The sequence below is a fragment of the Hermetia illucens genome, chromosome 5, assembly GCF_905115235.1.
Source record: "Hermetia illucens chromosome 5, iHerIll2.2.curated.20191125, whole genome shotgun sequence".
Classification (NCBI taxonomy): domain Eukaryota; kingdom Metazoa; phylum Arthropoda; class Insecta; order Diptera; family Stratiomyidae; genus Hermetia; species Hermetia illucens.
Genome location: NC_051853.1, coordinates 61162894 through 61185313, shown reverse-complemented (window position 1 = coordinate 61185313; position 22420 = coordinate 61162894). Strand labels below are relative to the sequence as shown.

At 42.1% G+C, this 22420-nt stretch overlaps 1 protein-coding gene across 14 annotated transcripts in view; it reads right to left on the bottom strand.

Moving 5' to 3' along the window:
* LOC119657303 (neurobeachin) overlaps positions 1–22420 on the bottom strand; it is a 511509-nt gene that overhangs the window by 117926 nt on the left and 371163 nt on the right. For all 14 annotated transcript variants that reach the window (XM_038064152.1, XM_038064151.1, XM_038064148.1 and 11 more), the window contains exons 6-8: positions 9285–9406; positions 8953–9079; positions 7818–7937 (exon numbers count right to left, since the gene is read on the bottom strand). In XM_038064152.1, the coding sequence (XP_037920080.1) occupies positions 7818–7937; positions 8953–9079; positions 9285–9406 (369 nt within the window). The remainder of the gene's footprint in view (positions 1–7817; positions 7938–8952; positions 9080–9284; positions 9407–22420) is intronic.

Below are 22420 nucleotides of genomic sequence, written 5' to 3'. Positions count from 1 at the left end.
ACGCCGAACCCCGCTGTGCCAACAGTATCACAAGCGACCCAAGTGACGCCTAACCGTACTACCATCGAATCCCAGCGAAATAAGCGAGTACGTGAAAAAGAGGGGGATCCTTTAAATAATCAGCAGGCACCTAAGAGAAAAAAAGGCGGACAGGACATCCTGAAAACCAACACCAACAGTTCAGAAGGAGGAAAGCATACCTCGAATCTAGGAAACTCGACCAGCGTTGCGAAGCCCAAGACGAACGAAAACGATGGATGGACTAAAGTAACCAACAAAAAAGCGAAAGGAAAAGCAAAATTGCGAACTCGTCCGGATGCGATTGTTATCTCCAGTAAGGGCAATCTGTCCTACGCGGAGATACTCAAAAAGGTCAAAGCTGATCCCGACCTAAAAGATCTGAGCGGAAATGTGAACAGAATCCGAAGAACCCAGAAAGGGGATCTCATGTTCGAGCTGAAAAGATCCAGCGGTGGCAAAACTGATGACTTTCGCACTCAAGTGAAAAACTCACTTGGGGAGAATGCCGCAGTGCGTGCCCAAAAACATGAGATCTACCTTCAATGTAAGGATCTCGATGAAGTTACATCGAAAGGAGAAATTTGTACTGCTCTGAAGGAGCAATTCAAGTTGAAAGAACTTACAGAGTAGTCTGTTGTCGGTCTACGGAAAGCCTATGGTGGCACTCAAACGGCCACCATACGAGTGCCAGCGGAGGCAGCGCAGATGTTGTTAGCTGCCGGAAGGGTTCGGATTGGATGGGTTGTTTGCCGTTTAAGGGAGCAAACTTCACTAAAGAGGTGCTTTAAATGCCTCATGTTTGGGCACTTCGCGAAGGCATGCACCAGCAACATTGATCGGTCCGATCGATGCAGAAGGTGTGGGGAGAAAGGCCATATTGCCAGAGAGTGCAATAGGGACCCCAAATGCCTATTGTGCGTAGCCAAAGAGGGACAGGATAACCGGCACATTGCCGGAAGTGCCAAATGTCCGGAATTTAGGAAGGCGCTCACTGCAATGAGAAAATGAGGTTTATTCAAATAAACCTCAATCATTGCAGGGTCGCTCAGGATTTACTTGAGCAGACCACGTTCGAATCTAAGATGGAGGTTGCCATCATAAGTGAACCGTACAGAAACCGCCACGGTGGCGTATGGGTCACAGATTCGACTGGTGGAGCGGCAATATGGGCTTGTGGTCGACAAGCCATACAATGTACTGCAAGTCAGGCAGCCAGTGGCTTTGTGTGGGCGAAAATAAGTGGTGTATATGTATACAGCTGCTACGCCCCACCAAGTTTGACACTGCCTGAATTCGAGCAAATGTTTGATAATCTTGTTCTCGACGCAAGGGGACGAAGTCCAAAGGTGATTGCTGGTGATTTCAATGCTTGGGCCCTAGAGTGGGGTAGCAGAGAATCAAATGCTAAGGGGCGCAGTCTATTAGAGGCTTTTGCGCAGCTGGACATGGTTTTGGCTAACGAAGGTGCCGTAAACACCTTTCAGAAAGGGGGGTCAGGGTCGGTTGTGGACCTGACCTTTATCAGCCCTGCGCTGGCGCGTGGTATGTCCTGGTGCGTCAGCGAACGCTACACCCACAGCGATCACCAGGCAATCTTCTTTGAGACATGTGTCGAGCCACAGGGCAAAGAGCTATCATGCCCGAAACCGAAAAAGGTTTCAGGCTAGTCTGCAAAATCTTTGGATGAGCAGAGCTTCTTAGAGGTGTGGTTAGATCAACCTGATATAGCGGGCGCCTCTACGGAAAGAGCCGTCCATCTGGCTCAATGCATCGCCAAAGCATGTGACGCGTCTACGCCTAGGAGGTGCTCATTCCCCAGTAGAAGACCAAACTACTGGTGGAATGATGAACTGACCGGTCTTCGATCAGCCTGCCACCGAGCCAGAAGAGCGACTCAGAGGGCGGTAGGTAGAGTCGATCAGGGGCAGAAAGAGTGCGCCTATAAGGCAGCCCGCAAAACCCTCAAGCTCGCCATCCAGCGAAGCAAGACAAAATGCTTTAAGGAGCTCTGCTCAGAAGCGGACATCAACCCGTGGGGGAGTGCTTACAGAATAGTGATGGGACGATTCAGAGGCCGCTCCTCTCCGCAGATCACGTGTCCCACCCTCTTGCTGAAAATCATCCAGGGGTTATTCCCCCAGCAAGAGGAGAGCACCGACATATTCCAACCACCTCTGAATGTGACGGCAATTCCGCCAGTCACCAGAGACGAGCTGATGGAGATCTGCAGCAGAATAGGAGACAATAAAGCGCCGGGCCTGGACGGAGTGCCGAATAATGCCCTTAAGCTTGCCGTGAAATCCAGGCCGGACATGTTCGCTGAGCTGTTTGAAGCGTGCATGTCCGAAGGAATATTTCCGGCGGCTTGGAAGCGACAGAAGTTGGTACTTCTGCCTAAGCCTGGTAAACCTCCAGGTGAACCATCGTCATACCGACCCATATGTCTTTTGGACACGGTGGGGAAAATGTTAGAGCGGGTAATCTATAATAGATTATTCCCGGTTGTTGAGAGCCAAGGCGGCCTTTCAGATCGGCAGTATGGGTTCCGAAAAGCCAGATCAACCATTGATGCCATCAAATTGGTTACTGGCTTGGCCGAAGATGCAATTCACGGAAAGGGTAGTACCAGCAAATATTGCGTGGTAGTAACCCTGGACGTGAAAAATGCATTCAATTCGGCCAATTGGAATCTAATACGCAAATCCCTAGCGAAGATTGGTATTCCCGCCTATCTCGCTGCTATCGTCGATAGTTACTTAACTGAAAGGAGGCTATGGTATGACACTGATGGCGGACCGCAGGAGTACGTTGTTTCCGCCGGTGTCCCACAGGGCTCCGTATTGGGCCCACTATTGTGGAACATCATGTACAACGATGTACTTAATCTTCCCCTTCCGGAGGAAGCCACAGTGGTGGGTTATGCTGACGACATAGCGCTGGTTGTTGTCGCAAAGCATCTTGAAAATGCTGAGTTATACTCAAGCGAGGCAATCAGTGCTGTCAAATGCTGGTTGGAAAGCTCTGGTTTGACGCTTGCGGAGGAAAAAACAGAAGCGGTCCTCATCACTAAGCGCCGGAAGAGAAATTACGCCTGTGTTAGAATCGGGAATCATATCATCACTTCCAAGCCGACCATCAAATACTTGGGGGTGGTGATAGACAGGAAGCTCAGCTATAAGCAACACTTACAGTATGTTTGTGATAAATCATCCACTGCTAGTATGGCCCTGGCGAGGATGATGCCGAACGTGGGAGGGCCACGGCATACCTCTAGGTTGCTTATAGCCAGGGTGGTGACCTCGATCATGCTCTATGCGACCCCAGTTTGGAGGGAGGCGTTGTGGATGTCAGGGAATGCTACCAAACTGAGTTCAGTCTACAGGAGGACAGCCCTGAGGGTATGCTCTTCCTTCAGGACTGTCTCAGATGATGCAGCATTCGTCATCTCTGGAATGATGCCCATTGACATCTTGGCAGATGAGATGGCGAATATATACAATGCAAAGCCAACCTCTTCCTCATCGCGGACGAAGAACGCTGAGAGGGAGAGATCCATAAATAGATGGCAAGAGCGGTGGGAACGCTCGGGAAAGGGCCGGTGGACGCACAGGCTCATTCCTGCCATCAAGGAGTGGTTGGAGAGACGACACGGTGAGACTAATTATAATCTCACCCAGTTTCTCACGGGACACGGAGGATATCTCCAATACCTTCACAGGTTTAAATTGGAGACCTCACCCGATTGTCCAAATTGCAATGGAGTCCCAGAGGACCCAGAGCATGTATTCTTCCACTGTCCGAGATTTGTGGAAGAAAGGAGGAATCTAGAGGAGACTCTAGGAGAGGTGCTGGTACCAGAAAATCTGGTACCGAAAATGCTAGCACATCAAGAGAATTGGGATGCGGTCAACTCCATGATCGCAGCTATTCAAAATAAATTGCGAAAGGCAGAGGAAAGGAGAAAAGCGCGGTCACGTGCGCCGCGTATAGAAGAAAGGTGACAAAGCTAGAGTGAGCTGACTCCGCCCCGTGATGTAATACCTTATGGTGGTTCCGCGGGGCAGGGAGGGAGTCGGGGGTAGTTTTAGTGGGTAAAAATCCCACACGCTGGTGTGTCCAGACCAGTGTCTTTTTGAAGATTTCCACCTCCTCAACAAAAAAAAAAAAAAGACAGACAGACAGACAGACGGTAAACCGATTTTAATAAGGTTTTGTGTTTACACAAAACCTTAAAAAGAAGTAGAAAATAAGAATCCGTCCCGAGACAATCATTATTTTAAACACGGGTAGCATGTCTTATGCAGATATACTACCAAAGAAGAAGAAGACTCTGATCTCAAAAACTTGCGGTGAAACGTAAACGAGATCTGAAGGGCCAAGAAAAAAATCATGCTGGAATTGAGAAGGTCCGAAGAGATTAACCTGAAGAATTGCGCAACCAAATAACAAAATATAAAAATACTGCCGTATGTGTTCAAAAGCATCAGATCCCTATACAATGCAAGTACCTAGACGAGGTCGCTTCTAAGGGAAAAATCTGCACTTTTTAGCAGAGCAGTTTAAGCTACACGGCTTGAAGGAGGTATCCATTGTAAGACTTAGCTACCTGCTACTAGTAGAGGCTGCGCACAAGCTGCTGGATACCAGGAAGCTCCCTGTTGGAGAGGTATTTTGTCGCTTTACAGAGCAAATCTCTTTGAAGAACTGCTTCAAATCTCTCTTAAACGGATATTTGATGATGCAGAAGATGAGGAGTAAAAGATCATATTGCCCGAGAATTTAAAAAGGATCTCAAATGTATGCGGTTCAATGAAAAGAAGAGCCTGGACAGGGGTGTACTGTCGGAAGTAACAAGTTTTCTGAGTTCAAAAAGGGGCTACATGGAATGGGAAAATTAGATTGATCCAAAGGAACCTCAACCATTCTAGGGTCGCTCAAGATCTGCTCCCACAGACTTCTTACGAAGCGGAGCTGCAACCCAACAGAAACCCAAACAATAATGTATGGGTAGCTGATTTCACAGTTAGGGCTGCTTTGTGGGCAAGCCATATAGGAATGGCAAAACTAGAAGACATATCAGTCCAGATTTGTTACACTCCTCCCTGGGTCAGTCAATTCAGGGTAATAATTTGGTGACCATATTGTTTTCTACAGTGTACTCTAGTACACAATGACGGTCTTGAATGAAGTGCTCTAACACGGTTCAAAGTCCTGATCAAACTGCATTGTTGCCTCAACTATTATTATCATTATTTGTTTACTCAGAAGAGCGTCAGCGGTAACAGTCTTCAGAGACATTTAGATAAGGCTGTAATACCAGCAGTAACGACAAAAGAAGTACTGGAGATTTACAGTAAGCTGCAACACAACATAGCATCATGGCTCAACAGTATGTCCAGAAAAGTTCTTAAGCTGGCTGGCTGGGCATATTTCTAGAATTATTTGAAACATGCTTGGTGGGTGGAATCTTTCCTGAGATACGGAATCGCCAAAGGCTAGTGCTGTTGTCTAAACTTGGAAAGCCTTTCTGGTGAACCATCTTCCTACAAACCTATATGTCGACATTATGGGAAAAATGCTGGAGCGAATAATTTATAACAGATTGATTCCGGCTGTAGAGAGCCTCGTAGGCTTATCAGACTGACAATTCAGCTTTTGTATTATTAGATCAACCGTCGACACTCTCAAACTGGATTCTAACTTGTTTGAAAATGCGGTGAAAGTATTGCGCAATAGTTACCATTGATGTGCAAAATGCATCCAACTCGGTCAATTAGAACCTTCTAAGAAGGCCATTGGCGGCGATTGGTGCACCCAGTTACTGACCAGCACTTGTCGAAAGCTATTGAAAAGATAGAAGGCTGTTGTACGACACAAACAATAGACCTAAGGAATATGTTATCTGTAATTTTACTGCTGTGTATGTCTAGCTCTGTCCAGTTTATATATATTTGGTTAAAAAAACCAAACAAGTCGGGAAACCGGAAGCTGCATGCTTGAAGTGTAAAAGGTGTTGTGTATTTCTTTTGCAAAGCCACTTGAGTGAGCATTTGTCCCATCAGTACCCAGCACGTAATACATGCATATATTATGTGAAAATATCCACTTTCGCGTGATATTCACATTCAAATTCTTGAATTTGCAAATAAGTGACAACTTTCACCTATTATAATTTTGTAAGGAATAGGTGATTTTCACAAAACTGGCGCTATGCTATAGCCTACACTGCTGCAAAATTTCATGGTTCTAAGATGAACTTAAGGCGGGTTTCGCAGCCAATTACTAGAAGTTATAGTAATATGCTATTATTAACTTTATTTGAACATATATCGGTATGTAGAGTATTTCGGAGCCTAGGCACCCTATAGTGGCAGCTTCGCTATTTTTTTTAGAGTTTAGGGTTGGATAGGTTCTGAGAATGGGTCTGTTAGAGAAATGACCACTTTTCAGCCCCCTGGCCCTTGTGAATAAAATGTCAAAACTGAGACCACTTTTGAAAGTACTAATCAAGACCGCTCATTTGATATCCCACATGGCTATATTTAGTGAAAAAAAATATAGCCTTTGCATGCATGGGGACCTGTAGCTCACTGCATGCGTGTGCGTTCATAGTTCCAACGTTCCCACAACATTTTATGTCAGGCGGTATAAACGTTTCTGAGAAAAATACATCTGACAGACAGACGAACGGACGAACAGAAGGACAGTAGAACGATTTTAATAAGGTTTCATTTTACACAAAACCTTAAAAAGACTAAAATTTCGTAGAATGCTGAAAAAGGTTTTTCATGTATCATATATCGATATTTTTAGGACCAGTTGTCATCTTTCTCGGTGAGTTTTAGTCCGACCTGCTCATAGTACAGCTTCTCCTTTAAATACCTAAATTTTAGTTCTATCTGTTAATCCAGAAAGCCAATTGTTGTTCCTCTGATCTGCACGTGGAAAACGTCGAAAAGGTGGAATCGTTAAGCAGGCGGCAATAACTCTGAAACCTGTGGAAAAGGGTCGATAGCCCCGGAGATTGATTCGCAGCGTTAAAATATTAAAATATTTGAAATTTGATAATTTTTAAAATTATTAAAAAGAGTATTTTTCTACGACACTTTTAATTTAATTTTTTAAGTTTTTATTATAATTAATTTTAGTTTTTTAATTTTTGAAAACGAATATATTCTGATTAGTAGCATTTTCAACAGGATCTTCCATATATAAGGTAACTAGTGAATAGTGAGTTGAAGATGGGATGGTTTTAAAATTTACCCGGCTTCACTGGTTAATCTTTAACTTTGAAAGAAAAAAGCCTATGTAAGTCATCTCCTCAAACTACGATGATTTTGCCCCGAGAATTTTATATGGATCCAGTCAAGGTTCACTTTCAACCTATGATTTTAGAAGTGTGGCCATTCTTCTACTTTAAGTACTTTTAAGGACTCAGCGTTTTTATTACCCTGCGATTACTTAACTGACTTGATTTTCTCTTTATTTTAAATAATCTGAAATTCTGAAGGGACAGTATCTATACCTATTGTTATATACCATATTTATGATACCTTCTTTGCCAAGTTGCTTTTATTGTTTCAAGCCATAGCAACATTTGCGATTACGAAATTTCTTCATCATTTTCGTGCGAACTAATTACTTAGATTACATAAAACCAAGGATAAAAGAAGATATTCCCTACAATTCCCCGCGCAAAAATAAAGGATTCCGCAAAAGAATAAAAACAATGAAACAAGATGCTTTATCTCTTGCCTGCAGCGAAGGGACTGCAATAATGAAAGTAAAATACTTACATCGTTTGTCGAAACAAACCAAGCCATTTCCGTACTAGACGCTAATTGTCCGTTGACGAGGCACTTTATTTCACTTTTAGTCCAACGATTGTAAATATACACTATTGCTATCATATACCACTGAAACGAGAGAATAAAAGTTAAAGAAATTCAATGCAAATGAAATGGGGCTGAAAATGTAAGTGTATTTATCAAAGAACAATGGGGACTTTAAGGCAGACTTTGCACCAGATATCCATCTGAATAAGCCAAATGCGTATCCTTACGAGAGACGAAAGATATTCATTTTCACCTGTCGTTTTCGAACAATCATTTTTACCAGAAACGGAAATTTCTGGATAGAACTCTTCCCCCCACCAACCATCGCAAATTTAGATGCTGCAAGTTGAATCTCTCCATCGTAGAGGAATTAGTTTCAACTTTATCTTCCAACAATGTATTGTAGGAAATCAAAACTGAAAGCTGAAGCATCCTCCCCGCACAGGGCAAGAAAACTGAAATCTTCAGATTATCAGGAAACTTCTACGTACAAGTTGGAAAAAGTTGTGGTAATCAATCAGCTTAAACTTTGTCAGAGAAAACATGCTTCCAGGAGAAAGCCATATTCTATGAAGCTGGAAAATAGTAACAAATTATAGAGAATAAGTCCAGCAAATAGAAACTGGAAAACTTCAAGCTGAACAGTTCGAAAACTTCTTTCTGGAACCTAAAATCGAAAAGTACGAAAAACTTTGTTTCAGGACAGAAGACCGTGGCGGTCAGGTGTCCTAGCGCTTCAAATCGAGCGTCGCACAGCTTCTGCTTTGAAGACCTGCTCACGTTCTTGAATAATAAATTAGGCCATGATGAACTAACAGAACATATTTCACGGCAATCACATCACGTTGTTGCCATCATATATTATTCCTGACGATGTTCTAATTTTCAAATTGCATCCACCCTCCTCAGTCCCTCATTCATATGTGATGACTACCCGTTCAGCAAATTGTTATGAATGTGCCGGATAGGCGGCCGCCAAATTACAAATTTAGCTTTGTAGCTTAATTTGTGCTACAACCTTTCTCGTGACACATCCTGGCCTGACATTTCCCCGATACTCATTACTCATGCATGATGAAAAAGACCCCATGCTTACCTTTCTAGGCTGGAATTCATATTTGACACAATGTTGGAATCCTTTTCCCTTAATTTTCATCGAGGTTAGAACGAGACAATTGCCAACAAAGTGTGCTGTATAACCAACACCTTTCGATGTTTTAAAGCTGGAAATAGACAGAAAGTCATTAAAGGATTATTTGCAAATGGACTCGTAAAATGTTTGGATATTTATATTTTATTGACCCAGGACTGCGGGAGTGAGAAAAATCTGGGAGTTTCCAATCATTCTCAGCAACTTGAAAGTACGAGCTAAGCTTCCAAACATCTCTCCCTGAATTGCGGAGATTTATCCTCAAATCTTGTACTTACCAATATAAGTAAGGTTTCTCCCGTTCAATATTCACGGAATTGATTGGGTCTAGGCGAAACCACGTCGTAAACGTGAAACCGTTTTCATACGGCCATTTAGCTAGTGGAGGTAATACAACGGCCTGAAACAAAAAGAAAATTAATTTTCTTAGTATGATTAGCACAAATAAATTAATAGAAGCAGAAAAAAAACAAATTAACTGAGCTCCATCATGAAAGTATAGGCGGCACCCAGGAGAAGTCAAGAATAAATCAAAATCTAAACAATGTAAAACGAGAGAGAATCAACCAGAAAAGATTTTCAACAACTTCTCCATTAAGTTTTTATAATCTCCTCGTTGTTAGGCTAATTTATTGTTGAGTCATTCTGTGAAATGAATTCCATTCATTGCGTCCTAAAAGGAGCGAGATTCAAATCACCAGCTGCGAGCAACCGGCCCAACACGAATAATATAAATCCCGAAAAGTTAGCGAAGAAACAAAAAGGAAAAAATGCAGACGAATTTTTTCCTTTCCGCAGGAATCTAAGGCATGTTGTCGCCGCCCTCCGCAGAAATCTAAGACAGTTTGGCGAGCAAGCGGAACCCACTCACTCTCTCATTAAGGACACCTACACTTTTGCCCCAGCTTCCTATTCACGTTTCCTCTAGGTTGGCTCCTTTTTGCCTAACGCGTCTCGTCGAGGCACTGGAAATTTGAAATTTCTTTAATTAAAAACTTTTCTGACTTAACGCGCCGCAGAAATCCGTAGTTAATTTGTTCGTTAAGGTCGACACGAGAGGGAGGTGGAGGTGGCCAAATGGATTTCGGGAAAACTTATCACTTTTATCCAAGACTAATTTCTCGTCCCAACGTTGCTGTTTGTTTGTTTATATTTAATTTTTAAGTTCGTCGAATTTTTCTCTGACAAAAATTTATGCAATTTGGTATGCTTGGATAGGGGTGGGTCAGAGATGCATGAGCAATTTTGGAAATATGGAGATAAATATTGACTTTACTGCGTATAGAAATTCGAGAAGTCTCCCAGAAGCCGGAATGTTTGAAACAATGGAAATCAGAAGCTCTTGTTACGACTTTATCTGGCGAAAGCTGGAAAATTGAACAATGAATGTTTGCTCTGACTTTGCAGATATTATACAATGTTTACCCTCCGGATAAACATGTGCCGGTTTAATTGGGTATGCGTTTAAATTTCGTTTATGTTTTCAAGAAAACAGGTTGAATCTATTTTGCTAGAAAGCGCCTACGGATCACCGTGATATTACAATCTTTCAGAAACAATTACGTATTCTACTGGATACTATTCAATACAGTTCCCTGTTATGCTACATCTCCGCATGAGCCTATACAACTGTTCTAAACAAGAAAAATTTGGACTTAAATCAAAAATGAGAATCTTTTCTTAATACCAGAGTTCACATCAAGCTTTTTCCCCAAATGTAGATTGACAGAAAAACTGAAACATGCCCGTTTATCTCCCCACCGCCAGAAGCTTTGGTACAGTTTATTTGACGAATTTAATTTGACTTGAAAATCACGGTACCTATACAGGCGGATGTCATGCTTTCTCTGTTAAATATATCCCCAAGATTAGTTTCATCCCAAATTTGGTGAAATATGATACCCTTGGGGTATGAAATAATGATGGGTCAGATATAATTCGTGGAGCAGGTGGGCTGTTACAACACACAAGTTTCAAGTCAGAAAGAACTCATTCGTAGAAACCACCTAACGAAAAAATCTGAAGAAAACAATGATGAAGGTACATCTATGCCTATGACCTGCAACGCCACGCTTCCAGTTTCCGACTTATTCTATAGTAAATGCTATATACTTTTGTATGTGTTTAAATCAGGTACATTTTTACCTAGCGGATCGATGCTGGCAACAGAGAAGCACTTAATGGTAGTGTATTGTGAACAAATGCACACTGCACTATTCGCAGACGGCCGAGGCAGCCTGAAGTGTTCGTTGTTGGACTCCTGTACTGTTCTATCTTTCGTATAACCGGTTGATGACATTATGAAATGCGGCGACCGGTTAGGCAGAATAGCAAGTTAACGATTCGGAAGATCGGGCAATCGCCGTTATGGAAATTTCAAAATCGTATCGCATAAGCTAGGGAAATATTTTTCACGTCGCGTTGTACTGCGAATTTCATGAGTTATTCACGTGACAGCAATTCTCTTGATATAGGATGTTTTAATAATTCCCGGATCATGTGAACTGACTGTCCCCTAACTAACTGACTGAAAGAGTGCGGATTACGTGCACTATTTCCCGCAGGGTTAGAGAAGTACCACCTTCCAAATTCAATAACGCCAGCTTGTATGATCCAGCTGCTGCTAGACAATGGGAGAGCTATTTTGCTGATCGGATGACAAATAGTGAGCAACTCGGCTCAAAATATCGCCGAGCATTGCGCTCCCATAAAAATGCTCTCTTCTCGGGTACTACACATGTCGACCATCATGTTCCGAAAGGGCGACATAAAATCTAGCTAGCTGCGGGATCGTAAAGCGGATTGATGATGAACGGTAGCGATTGAAGACTCTGCGAATGATGGCAGGAGTCACGTGAGAACTCCGATACCATGCTAAATCCAGGAAGATGAGCGTAATTTGTGCGGTGATAAGTGAGAATTTTTTATTGCGCTCGTAATGGAAACAGAAGATGCCACAGAATGCAATAATTTTAGAAGTGTATACCGCATCACAAAAGAGCTTAAAGAACTGTGTAATCGCAAATTTTTCGGTTATCCTGTGAAGAAATTTAACGGTCGGTTCCTCATCCATGACGACGAGCAGCTGAAGAGATGAAAAGAATACTTTTTATATCACAGCCGAAGAAGTTCTTCCCCTTGCGAATAAAGTGGCTAGTCACCGTAACATACGGTTACGGACTGTTCCTCCGTGCGAAGAGAAATCATTTTGGTCATCAATGCACTCAAACGGGTGAAACGGTTGGCTTGCCCGTTTACCTGCAGTTACAGCAGATCTGCTGCTTACACTAGTACGGAAATCTTGGGAATCCGAGACCTTTCCCAGAGAGTGAAAGGGGATGATCGTTAAAATTCCAAAGAAGGGCACCCGTCTTGAGTGTGGCGAGTGGAGGGGTATCTGCGTGCTCCCTGTCGTTGCAAAGATAGTAGCTAAAATAATCATGAAACTCATAAAAAAACGTCTCAAAATCTTGAACGACAGACTTGCATTTTTTAACCTATATTATTTCTTCTTGATATTGGTAACGTTCTTCACTGTTCTGAGGACGTGCAGGAGTTCAATGGGCTATGACATCTTTTCTTAAACACCTCGACTACGCTCTCTTCCCGGGTTTTGCACCTTGGCCAAGTGTGATTCCAATTAGCCCGACTGTCACTCAAAAGCTCCAAGTTTTTATGAATACTCGTCTGCGACCACCTCAAACAAAGAACGTCGGTGTTCAGGCCTGTCACCAGTGGATAATGTGACCGAAAGGCAGAAGTGGCCGTGGACAGCTCACACATTGAGGAGGGGCGACAATTGCATTGTTGACTGTACCATGCAAGGGAATGCACTATTCTAAAATGGCGATGGTCGGTTCTCACCAAGAGCACTTGATAAAGAACAGTGGAGGAGGATTCCGGGTGCCTGGGGAACTCCTAGGGGGAGCACATTTCAGTGAATCGTGAACGATGGCGCGTAGGTATAGTTGACGCGCTATACCCCACAAGGGGTGGTTTGCAACCATGAATATACAACATGATCAGCAATGGATTTGTGAGCTGAAAACCGTCAGCTTTGGTGATCTGCGAGAACTACTTTTCAGATCGAACGATAAATATTTTGAATAGGATACCAGATAGGTAAGCACTGGATCACCCTGACAAGTGGTTATTCTCTGATAGAAATCTAGTTGGTGAAGACGTCCGAAAGGGGCGCCATAAAAACTGGCCGACTGCTGAAGCTTGGAAGCTGGCTGACGAACGTGAGGATATAATTGCTCTCATTGCCATTACTATTGAAAGCATGTGCTCAAAACCTAAAATGTCAGTCTCACATTGACCGGTTGGCCGAATCATTTTTTATTGGATAACCGACCGCCTGAACAATCAAAACTGACAGACCAACTGCATCCCAACACCGTTACGGCCGCTGGTCATATGCGTCAGGCGTGTCAGAACGTGGATTGCGATCTCATTTAGGCAAATTACAAAATTTTGATTTGCATTTAAATTTTTCAAATTGACAAACCTGAATTTAAGTGGGAAAGCAAAGTAATTATGAGTGAAACATTTTCAAATTATAAATACTCTTGTTGCAAGCCGCTTATCTACCTGTCGAATTTTATGATTTTTTTCAAGTTTTTATTTTACTCTGCTTGGAACTGTGGTAATCGCATGATGATGCCCTTGGAACGCTTTTCAGTAGGACTTGTCAGGATTTTCAGCAAATTGGAATTTAAGGTTGGATGAACATCAACCAATTTCTTGGAATACAGAACACCATCATAATTTGTAGCTATTTTTAGATTTTTATTAATGCACGAGTACGTACTAAAATTTGCATTGACCTAGGATTAAATGAGTTCAAAAGCGAGTCCTTTTCATACACACGTATATATGTGCATGTACACCTTCATCATCGATTGTATTTAATGCAAGCTCTACAATCATTCCATATCAATATCCAATTTTAATCCTCAAATGCATAAAGTTTCTGTTCACGATAAGATACAAAGGCTTAAGAGCTAATGGGTATTAAATTTTTCAATTTTTTGTGGGCTATAACCATAAACGAGATTGACAATCACGGTCTTTAATCAATAGGAAATTAGTCTCTGAATTCCACAAATCACTCCTTCGTTGGTCAATTTAAAAAGTAGTGTTGAATTTCAGTGTAGTTTTCATCCTCCCGGCAGTTCAAGCCCGATGTCGACAAGAACAGGAATTAGCGGGAAGGAGACCGGCTGATCGGATTAACAGCTGATCAGCGGGACGCAGCAAGGGAAGTTGATTTTGTCTTCACTTCACATACTCCAATTTGAAGTTTTGGAGGAGATCGGTTCTTGTATTTTCGACGGAAGCAGAAGGTGACCGTTTTTGGTATTTCAAAGGAAGCAAAAGGAAACCGTTTTTGTCTTCAAAACAAAAGCGATGTGGAGTTTTGTAGACTTAATCTTAACCGTTTCCGTAGATTTTATGGATTTCGAGTGTGATGCTTCTGAATTTATTTTTAAACGCTGCAATTGAATAATTTCGGCAAACACCAGTTCGTTGCCGCGCGCTGCCTCGCCGCCCGATAAAACATGAAATCCAATTCAAAAATTTATCTTTAGTGGAGAGATCGGAAACACCAATTGGAAAACAAAACTTGAGATGCAGATTTTTTTTCTTGGATTCAGTTTTAAACAGAAATAAGATGCTCAGCTGTTTATTCATAACGAATTGCCGGTTCCATGTGTGGAATAATTGCGCATAGACTATGAGCTATGGTAGTTTGTGATTTTTAAGAAAACAAAATAGAATCTTCGTGCTACTTCAGAAAATGAAAAAAAAACGAAAAGAAAAATGATTTATCAGATACCAAATAGAGCTCTATGTGAGCTTCCGGAATGTCTTCATATTTTACTAAATTTCATTTTGATTTCTTTTTTTATTTAATTTCTTTATATATTATTTTGTTTGTTAAATTACCGTCCGATCCGGTTACTTTCCCGTACCATGAAGATTTTTGAACGCATTCTTGACAACCGTATTCGCGAAATCGTTGATATAACCGTGAATCAAGCCGGATTTGTCAAGAACTGCGGAACTACTGACGCAATACACGCTGCGTGGTTACTCATGGAGAAACACCGTGAGAAACATCGCCCTCTTTACATTGCCTTTCTGGATCTAGAAAAAGCGTTTGACCGTGTACCAACTCATCTCGTATGCTTTACGACAACACTTCGTGCCAGAAGAACTCGTGCGTTGGGTTCAATTGCTCTACCACGATCCGAAAAGTAAAGTTCGAAGTATGGCGGGTGTATCAAAACCGCTTCGTGTCTCTGTTGGAGTTCATCAAGGAAGTGCCCTCTCACCACTCCTCTTTGTTCTTGTTATGGACACCGTCACACGGGATATCCAACTTCCAGCGCCCTACACACTGTTTTATGCAGATGATGTTTTCCTAGCATCTGATAGCAAAAATGATCTCGAGCAACTTGTTCAAAAATGGAATGATCGCCTCATGCAACACGGTCTCAGATTGAATTTAAACAAAACTGAATTTTTTACGACCGATCCCCATGAAACAGGCACAATCACTGTCAGCGGCAGTGATCTGCCCAGAACTGAGCCATTTAAATACCTCGGGTCAACGCTATCAGCCAATGGAGAGCTGCGTTATGAAATTGCTTCACGCATTAACGCAACCTGGATGAAGTGGCGTTCCACAACTGGTGTCCTTTGTGATCGACGTATCAACGAACGTCTCAAATCTAAAATTTACCGCAATGTCGTCCGTCCAGTCGCTCTCTATGGTTCTGAGTGTTGGCCGACCATAAAAGACAATGAACGGCGTCTTGCGGTAATGGAGACGAAGATGCTACGTTGGACTAATGGCGTCACACGTTTAGATCACATCCGAAATGAGGATATCCGCGATCGTTACGGGGTTGCACCGATCGTGGAAAAGTTGCGAGAGAGGCGTCTTCGATGGTATGGTCACGCAATTCGTGCAAACGAGAATTCACTTGCAAAGATTGGCCTGAACATCGAAGTCGATGGTAAACGACCAAAAGGCAGACCTAAGCAACGGTGGCTTGATACGCTGGATGGGGATTTGAAAGCCTCGAGATTGCACCCAGATCAGGCATTCGATAGAGCCAAATGGCGAAGCCGATCACGACGAGCCGACCCCGCTTGTGAACGGGACAAAGGCTGAAGAAAAAGAAGAAAGAAGAAGTTAAATTTTCCTTTTATATGATTTTCCATTCTATTCCATTTATTTAATATTTATTTATTTTCGTTTATATTATTTTGTATTAGTTACTCCTCCTCTGACCCCGCAGAACTCTTTACATAAGGAGCATCTCCCAATGGAACGGCCTGAGGATATCAAGGCAGGGAGGGATCCTCGAAGGCCGCGCGTCACCATACATCTAAGGCAAGAGAAACATCGATCGAGGATGTAATCCTTCGTGGATTCTCCCTTTCGGTTGCGGCACTCTGCTCTAGAGTTTTACGGCTCCATGCACAAGATTGAGCCATTATGTCTTTTTATTTGATTTTGAGGTTTAGCTGGTGTGATGCTATTGCGGTAGGCCTGCGCGAATCCTCGGTTTGTCAATTTTCAGGATCCGGTGCTCACCTGCGCATCGGAAAAGCCACGTGAATTTTAGTATAATGACACGCGAGGAATCGGGGCGTTGGATGGACCCTCCCCATTCCCGACCTTGGCTAGTATAGAGACATGCAAGCACGTATCGACGGAGCTTCAATATTTGCGGGCGGAGCTTCACGGTCAATTTGACCACCTTTCTTGGGATAGGTCTCCCTCTTGGTTATCTCCAGTCACTTAGGATCTTTTGACCATCGCTCGCCCCATTCGGTCATTATACATTTTTCCTCTATACATGCACGTTATAGTTCATACATTGAACTACGAACTATAAACATATTCAAAGATTCCTTTTTATCATAGATGCATCTATTTTCAAATTATGTACATTTTCATTATGAACCTCCTAAAATGAACACTTTAATCTTAATTTTCTTGACAATACCAGAATTTGCATAAAAAATATTTGCACGTCGAGACACATTTATTCACACCCTGTGCTTCGGAAAATAGGAATCGAGAAAATGGCATTGGAATAGACAATTAAAGTTAGAATAGGTAATTTTTGCTTTGTGATGAAAGAAGGAAAATTCAGCGACACTTGGATCAGAATAGCAAAAATGAGCAGAATGCGACGAAAAGATAAAGGACAACAGCTTGAACTTCTCCACAAATACCATTGCGTTGGGGATTGGTTTAAATTGGGTTGAAAAAAAAATAAATGTTTAAAAGGTTTTAATTGTTGAAAAGGTTTTTTCTTGTACAGAAGCTTTCAGTGTTCACATTTACCAGTATGCGCTGCATACGAAGTGCACTAATTAATACAATAGCATTCCATCTAGATGCAAATTGCATCTGATGCAGAATAAATTCAATTGAAACATTTTTTTTAAATAAAACTTCATACCGTCCAAACAGAAGTTGGTCAGACCTAAAGCTTAATTAGATTGACAGGCTTTTAGCTTCGGTTTGACAAACTGATACCAATCGCTTTGAGGTTTTTACATAGGATCAAGGAAATGTTCCTAGATTAATCAATCCTCTTACTTAAAATGTGGTACAACCACAATCCAGTTATGAAAGTATCATTTACGTATGTACATTACATACTTGTTATGATATGAACAATGAACCCAAATAACCAAATTCATCGAGGTTGGTATCCAGAGTTTCTAATACACCCAGGGAAGGTGAAATTATCCGTGGTGGTTATCCAACGTGAAAATAGAGGAAAATATTAAAAGAAAACATACAAACGTGTCCATTCCATTAACTTGAGTACAAAACTAGATCTGGAGCCAATTTGGAGCAATTATATAGCCATTCTTTTCATCTGCTAAAGCCTGCAAAAATGAGTACCTTCCACAACAATATGACCACTTGCAAACGAAAAAACTGGAATAATAACTACATTGTCTACTTAAGCCAGACTTTTTTCAGTATTCAAGGAGACCATAGTTTTTATTAGTGGTAAATTGATTGCTTTCGGAACTCCCGAGTTTCTTTTCAAATATGGACAAAAACGTCTTTAAAATTAACACTTCCGATAGTAACTCAGTCTAGAGGCGATACTTCAGCAGTGGATCGCTGTTGAGGTCAGAAGGAAATACTAGAGTCCGTCAAACAACATAAAAACCCACATATAGAATACCTAAAGCAAACTCCAAAAGCTTAAGGCAGATAGTTCTATGTGGTTCGCACAAGGGGTGCTTGAACTCAAGCTTGGTAAAAGTAATGATAATCGAGTGCAAGGACTTGGATGAGATCACCACAAAAGCGGGGATCTGTTAGCCCTTGAAAACAAAACTTGGATTACATTTGATGGTGGTATTCAGTTGACAATAATAGTCCTCTTAACCAGAGCAGCAAGAAAGTTATGTGTTTCTGTGTGGAATTTGAACACATCAAAAGAAATTGCTTCAGCAAGAATGATGTACGTGCAGAAGAGAAGGTCACAGTCACCCTGCAATGGAAATCCCACATGTCTGCTACGCAGAGAAACCCAGGAGAATAACATTGAGCATATCGCAGGCAGTACCAAATATCAGGCGTTCAACCAGAAGATTTAAGATCTTTGTAAAATGATTTCTTATAGCTGAATTTGAATCATTACCAGGTAGCTTGGTAACCGCTTTTTTTAAGAGTGCTTGACGTTGATATCATATGCGAACAATAAGGAGACCTTCTAGCGTTATTTGAGTATCTGATAGGAGATGCAAATGGACAATATGTACCTGCGGAAACCGAGCCATTGAAAACACAATCCATAGTCCAGAAGACGAGCTAAAGTCACCTAAATATCCAGTTGCTCACTAGATGCATTCAAATTCATGGTGGAAAGACTACTTTCCAAAGCAAATCGCCATAACCGAATAAAAACAACTGGCATAAAACCGCAAGAAGAATTTTCGGGTCTGAATGTAGTCCTGGCAAATACCAAGGGGATCAATACTTTTTGAAGAAGCGATATAGGCTCGGTTATAGACTTTAAGTTTGTTAGTGACATATTATCCAAGGATCTCCAATGGCAAGAGAAAGAAGCATATACCCAAAGTGACTATCAACCCATCATTTCCCAGCTGAAGAATGGAGCAAGAATAGAGTAGACCAAGAAAACTCTGGTAACAGTTTGGAGATTTACGAAATTCAATAAACAAACGTTCGAGGAAATGTTATTTCAAGTTACAACACGTATGTCCAGCCTCTGGTGAAATTCCAAAATTCAAAAATGCCTGAAAGTCAAGGAAACGACTCATGGGAGAGGGGGGGGGCATTCAAGGTGATTTTGTTATCAATAAGAGACAAGCGATGTCCCACATCACACACATTCACTACCAGAGTACAAGGGTCCAGAACACATGAATACGGAAGCTACAGTTTATAGCTCTTCAAGCGGTAGGGAGTCACAGACTTCCAACCGACTTGAACCAATTAAGTCGCAGCCGAAGCACGTAGGCTTTACCAGGCTCATATTCACTTACCTGTAAATTTACGGAAGACATGCTCTCCACTCCAGCGGAAAGCCTGCACTTACATAGTATCTACCGCGCGGTCAGTCAGAAAAGAAAGAACAGCAACTCCGATATGGAGACGGAGTGGAAACCCAACCATGGCTACTCTGTCGATGGGAAAATGTAAGAGGAAGGCTTGGCAGAAGGGGACTTCAGCCTTAAGGAGAGGGAAATACAAGCTAAATCCTCCTTGTCGGAGCCTTTTCTTCCGACTCTATCAAAAAACCCGGCAGAAAGCAAGACTGGTAATATGAATGCAGGTGGTTCAATACCAGCACTTGGAAACGGATTAATGCAGACTAGACCAGACTAGACTGTGAAGCTGGGAAGGTTCCCAATCGACGACAGTGAAAGGTGCTGCCAAAAAGCGCGCACCTTCTTGGAATTGAAGACATGCGTTGCTGGACTACCAGGGAGAGAAGAGTACTTTAAAAAAACTTGTCTTATTACCCCAGCCAAACGGTTTCCGAGAACTTCAAAAACAAATAATCAACCAGAAAACTTCTAAATCGGGCTTGTAAATGCAATAAAAATGAAGACTGGTTAAACGTCTAGAACTCACAGCGTAAATATAAGAGACTCGAAAGAAGCTCGAAACGAGTCTCCCTTAGAACGCCCTGTGATGAACTGGAACGCGAAAGAGGAACTTCATGGCTATGCTTCTTAAACGAGACGTATCGATCAAGTTTGCTTTCTCATCTTATCTATGCTGTACATTAGTAGCAAAGACCGCTAGTTGTTGAAGTAAGTTATATGTTTCATGACAGCAGAAACAACGAAAGGCCACCGCAAGCAAGTATTATACCCCCACTTCGAGGAAGTATGTTGAACGACTCTCTGCAATGTGAACTGCGAAATTTGCCAATATACGACCGCACTTTATTTCTCTGAAGAAGTGAAACATCTGGGAACCAATCTAGATCAAAAATAAACTTGGAAAATCCAGCAGTATGTGGGGCAGAACATACTGAGGTTTCTTACACTGATGGCTCAAAAATCGAAGGCGGTGAAACGCCACGGTCTTTGAGGCCAAAAAATATGGGATAGTAAAAACCGTTCGAACCTTTTTTTTCTTGATTTAATACGGGGAACCAATCCGTATTAGTGATCACTGTGGTATGGGAAATCTCGGATGCCTGAGGAAAAGAGGATTCAATTTCTCCCTTGCAAGTGCCCTGATTTACCATGTGATATTACTGATACTCTTTTCCTGCGAATGCCGGACGAGATAAGCCTATCCGCTATGCAGGTAAATCTCAATGAACTTGCCATCATAACACGGAAACACTAGAAATTATGAAGAGTACTTATAAGACCAGGGCTTCAGGCTTCCAGACATCCCCAATAGCTTTGTTGGTGGCTACAAGACTGTACCAAATTAGTTGACTGAAACATTCTTCGTAAACTAATAGCAACAAAAGCCAGTGATGACTGTAAAATCAAATAAGGTTCTAGGCGGCCCGTCCTATAGGGTTACGTGGCTACTAGGACGAGTCATCTACATTAGGCTGTTGCCAATCGCAGAAAAGGAAAGTGGTCTCTCAAATAGATAATTTGGACTCTCCCGAGACAGCAATGGAGGCTATTTAATATTGCACGAAGGTTACGCTTGTTGTTGCGAATTCCTTCAGTTGTGCGAGATAATGCACAATTATTGGAACTTTAGCTACACACTCAATTCAGCTGTGAATGAGCAACTGAGTCAAATCAGGGTAACAATTTCGGGCGAGCGCAATGCTTACTACACTGGCTTATACAGCACTGTAGTTTACCGTTATGCTCTTTAATGAAGTGCACTATCATGCTTAAAACCCTGATCCAATTGGATTGCCGCGCCAACGATTATTGTTATTATTATTGGCCACATTACGTGCTATCATAAATAATAACGTATGACGGCAGTCTGAGGTGACAGCATTCTAAATGGGTGACGTTTATTGACATTTGACATTTGAGTGGCTACCATGGAACAGGATCGAGAAGACCGAAATCTTTATACGCGAAGAAAATTTTCGAATTTGATCCTAACTTGAGAGCGCTGGCCTGGGATAGTGATGCATGGTGATCACGAAACACAGAAAGGAAACCTTCATTAAGATCAATAGCCGCAGACAGCCCTCAAATATCTAGGAGTAACGATTGACTAAAAATTAAACTCCAAAATGCACCTTGGCAATTTAGCCACAAAAGCATCTGGAATGGAATGTTCTTGACGAGAATGTTGCTAAATATGTATGGGTCAAGCCGTCAATTCCCCTCGTAGGAGTTACCACCCCCATTTTCTTATATACAGCTCCGATCTGGGCCTTGGCCTCAGAGAAAAAAATGTTATAATAAAAAAAGGGCTTGGTATTGTTTGAGCACGAACATTGCGCGTCTACCATACAATATCCAACGAAATAGTATTAGCGATAGCAGGCATGACCTCCATTAACATTTTGGCAAAGGATGGTCCCCGCTTCATTGACTCAAATATACAGTCAGCGAATCTCAGACCTATCTTCGGCTGCTAACAGAACTGAATCTAGTCTGGAGTGGCAAATGAAATGGGACGACCCACCTAAAGGGCGCAGGACCTACAGAAGTATCCCCAATGTTTTAAAGTGGATTAAACAATGACATGGGAAAGTTGCCTACCTAAGTTTCTCAGCGGACAAGGGGGGGGGGGGGGGGGGGCTGCTGTCACCCGAGAATATCGTGGAGTATATGCTAGCTTCAGAAATAACTTGGAAATCATTGGAAAAATTCTTGAAAGCGGTCGACAATGTGATGGGAAAGGCGAAGCTACGAAGGAAGATGATGAGTATCAACAGCCCCAGTT